Source organism: Camelina sativa, chromosome 18 (assembly GCF_000633955.1).
Source record: "Camelina sativa cultivar DH55 chromosome 18, Cs, whole genome shotgun sequence".
In the NCBI taxonomy this organism is placed as follows: Eukaryota; Viridiplantae; Streptophyta; class Magnoliopsida; order Brassicales; family Brassicaceae; genus Camelina; species Camelina sativa.
In genome coordinates this window covers 17,056,541-17,060,615 of record NC_025702.1, presented here as the reverse complement: position 1 = coordinate 17,060,615, position 4,075 = coordinate 17,056,541, and the positions used below count along the sequence as shown (strand labels likewise).

The window sequence follows — 4,075 nt, the reverse complement described above, 5'->3', positions numbered from 1 at the left end:
GTTTACATTTAAACGTACTTTACAAAACCCAACCTGAACATCGTACTCTTGTTTTGCTAACAAGTCCTTGTCTGCCCTTGTGATTTGAAATGTTCTCTCCACACTCTGCATTGTGTTTGTACTGGAAAGTTTTGGATCGGTGCATTAGAACAAACAAAAGCCATGAAAAAGGTAGTTCTTCAGCAAGTACTGTGCATTTAGCTAGGAAAAAATTGTGATTTTTGTTCTCCAGACACTGGAATGAATGTCTTATCCCAGTTCCAAGTAGAAAAGTCAAGTGACTAGCAAGACCGTGATAGAATGCAGATGATTTATACACACAGTGCAGACGATTCATTAGTGAGTAAATAAATGCAGACCATTGCAGGAAAAATAAAAATTAACGTATTTATTGCAAGATGAAACAGATGGTGATGTATCATACAGAATCGCCCACTGAGTGATTCAGCTTTCTAATGTAAGAAATGCTAACAAATTATAACTTTAAGGAATGGCATTAAAACTAGACAAGTTCAAAACCATAGCAAAAAAAAGAAAGAAAGATATGGAGTCTTACCCATCAGATGGGATGTTCGTTGGAGTTAGCCTCACTGGAGAGAGTGGATGTGCCACTGTAACCCAAAACCTGCACAATGATGACCATGTAGGACACCCATAAATAACAATTTTCATGGATAACCAAAGGTGCTAATGTAAAAAACAGCAACTAATATTTACAAAAAAAAATTATAACTACTATGAAGACAGAACTAGAAGATAAACAGCAATCAAATACAAGGAGATAAAGAAAATAGAAGGGAAAGCATGTCAAATGTATAAATATGTCTTTCTTTTTGGTTCTGGCAAGAAAGAATTATCCTGCAGTAGGGGAGGAGTTCAGATGGATAATTAATTACAACTCAAACTTTAACTCAGGCAAGAAAAGTAAAAAAAAACTTACGGGTCAGCTCGAGTAAGTCGGCAGATTTCACAATAAAATGATTCAGGAAGTGGTGGATTTCCATCCATAGGCTTATCTGGGACAAGAACACAGCCAACGTGCTGCCAAACATGGCATCTCGGATCCTCACACTGAAATCGGAAAGAATAAAAAACCGTAATTACAACCAGAAACTACCACCCACCTTCACAAATGAATCAATAATAAATACATCACATCATCATCGGCCATAATATACAAAGAATTGCTCTACAGCCAGTTACAACAGGAATAGACACAACAAATTTCTCCCAGGTTACCTGTATCATTGAGTCTGTCTCGAGTGAATTTCCACAAACACATCGAACTTTCATTTCTGGTTGAAAAGGATCTTCAGGCTCCCCCTTAACTTTCATAATATTGGTATCTGAACTCACTTGCCCTTTTGATGCTAAATCGCTTGCCCCAGATACTTGCATTTTCCTATGGAGCACAAAAAGAAAACATTATGGTAACAAAAAATCGCACAGAAAAAGAATGGCATTGGTNGACCCAGGTCGGTTAATTGCACGTACAGGCAGGCCTATGAAATGATAGGATATATATCAATACCATATCAGAAGATATAAAGCATTCTTATTGAGTATAATCAGAATAACATAAAATTTAAGACAATATGAATGTGAATATGATGTGCCCACAGAAATTTGACTATATGCAAGGAAAGGCTCATATCAGACTAAAAATCTGGAGATGTCACTGTCATACCATTGACCTGCATATCAGCATACTGAGGCCACTGCATCCTAAAGATAACTTTGTCATTCAAGAGCATACACCAAGCCTAAAAAAAATCGAATTTCAATTAGAAACGCATAGGTCGATACTGTTTACATTTAAACGTACTTTACAAAACCCAACCTGAACATCGTACTCTTGTTTTGCTAACAAGTCCTTGTCTGCCCTTGTGATTTGAAATGTTCTCTCCACACTCTGCATTGTGTTTGTACTGGAAAGTTTTGGATCGGTGCATTAGAACAAACAAAAGCCATGAAAAAGGTAGTTCTTCAGCAAGTACTGTGCATTTAGCTAGGAAAAAATTGTGATTTTTGTTCTCCAGACACTGGAATGAATGTCTTATCCCAGTTCCAAGTAGAAAAGTCAAGTGACTAGCAAGACCGTGATAGAATGCAGATGATTTATACACACAGTGCAGACGATTCATTAGTGAGTAAATAAATGCAGACCATTGCAGGAAAAATAAAAATTAACGTATTTATTGCAAGATGAAACAGATGGTGATGTATCATACAGAATCGCCCACTGAGTGATTCAGCTTTCTAATGTAAGAAATGCTAACAAATTATAACTTTAAGGAATGGCATTAAAACTAGACAAGTTCAAAACCATAGCAAAAAAAAGAAAGAAAGATATGGAGTCTTACCCATCAGATGGGATGTTCGTTGGAGTTAGCCTCACTGGAGAGAGTGGATGTGCCACTGTAACCCAAAACCTGCACAATGATGACCATGTAGGACACCCATAAATAACAATTTTCATGGATAACCAAAGGTGCTAATGTAAAAAACAGCAACTAATATTTACAAAAAAAAATTATAACTACTATGAAGACAGAACTAGAAGATAAACAGCAATCAAATACAAGGAGATAAAGAAAATAGAAGGGAAAGCATGTCAAATGTATAAATATGTCTTTCTTTTTGGTTCTGGCAAGAAAGAATTATCCTGCAGTAGGGGAGGAGTTCAGATGGATAATTAATTACAACTCAAACTTTAACTCAGGCAAGAAAAGTAAAAAAAAACTTACGGGTCAGCTCGAGTAAGTCGGCAGATTTCACAATAAAATGATTCAGGAAGTGGTGGATTTCCATCCATAGGCTTATCTGGGACAAGAACACAGCCAACGTGCTGCCAAACATGGCATCTCGGATCCTCACACTGAAATCGGAAAGAATAAAAAACCGTAATTACAACCAGAAACTACCACCCACCTTCACAAATGAATCAATAATAAATACATCACATCATCATCGGCCATAATATACAAAGAATTGCTCTACAGCCAGTTACAACAGGAATAGACACAACAAATTTCTCCCAGGTTACCTGTATCATTGAGTCTGTCTCGAGTGAATTTCCACAAACACATCGAACTTTCATTTCTGGTTGAAAAGGATCTTCAGGCTCCCCCTTAACTTTCATAATATTGGTATCTGAACTCACTTGCCCTTTTGATGCTAAATCGCTTGCCCCAGATACTTGCATTTTCCTATGGAGCACAAAAAGAAAACATTATGGTAACAAAAAATCGCACAGAAAAAGAATGGCATTGGTTAAGAAATCTATCATGAAACGAGTACTCACCTATACGTATCGTCAACTAGTTTTGCAACTTCTTCCCTTGCCACTGTATTCTTTTTAGACCACAACCTTGCAGCTGTTAGTAGGGAATGAAGACGGAAGCTTATCAGAAAGAATGGTAGAGCAAGGGTGGGTGGCTTTAAATACGCCAAGACGTGAATAAACAAAAACAAGTGGCTCAATTAACCTTGTTCATCAGAAAGAAGGGTCAAAATCCGGTCAACAAGTTCCTGTACAAGAAAAAAACAAAATATGGTAAAACAATCAAATCTTTGACAATGGCAATAACCTAAGTTGGTAACCCGAGTATTAATTCAGTGTACCCTGCGAGCATCATGAAGCTTATTTGACTATTAAAGATTACAAATTCCCACAGAAGACTAAACAACGCATATCTACCAAACACAAGATGGTAAAAGGAATCGTCTAATTCATATGAAACAGATACCAATTCCTGCAATTATGACTATCTGAACATCACCAAACCATAATTACAAACAAATGGAAGAACATCAGAAAGATATAAACCTGTTTCTTTCCCTGTTTTGAAAGTCCCAGCTTAGTAAGCACATCCTTGAGCTCTTTTATCCGAAAATATGAAAGTTTATCCTGCAAACACACAAGAAACTCAACTTTGAGCCAAACTACTAAATCCAAAAACCCTTATGAAATTACAATCAAGATCATGAAAAATATATATATTTTTTTTAATAAAAAAAAAATCCACTCATTCAGAAACAAGTTGAAATCAACACAGAACACAAGCATACGAAA

The 4,075-nt window shown here is 36.4% G+C and overlaps 1 protein-coding gene across 1 annotated transcript in view; it reads right to left on the bottom strand.

Moving 5' to 3' along the window:
- Positions 1–4,075, bottom strand: part of LOC104762151 (E3 SUMO-protein ligase SIZ1-like) — a gene marked incomplete in the record, with an annotated part of 12,912 nt that overhangs the window by 7,395 nt on the left and 1,442 nt on the right. Inside the window, 8 exon segments of the mRNA XM_010485387.2 lie at positions 1,688–1,763; positions 1,841–1,928; positions 2,364–2,432; positions 2,748–2,878; positions 3,047–3,209; positions 3,305–3,377; positions 3,489–3,531; positions 3,830–3,910. Coding sequence (XP_010483689.1) covers positions 1,688–1,763; positions 1,841–1,928; positions 2,364–2,432; positions 2,748–2,878; positions 3,047–3,209; positions 3,305–3,377; positions 3,489–3,531; positions 3,830–3,910 — 724 coding nt within the window.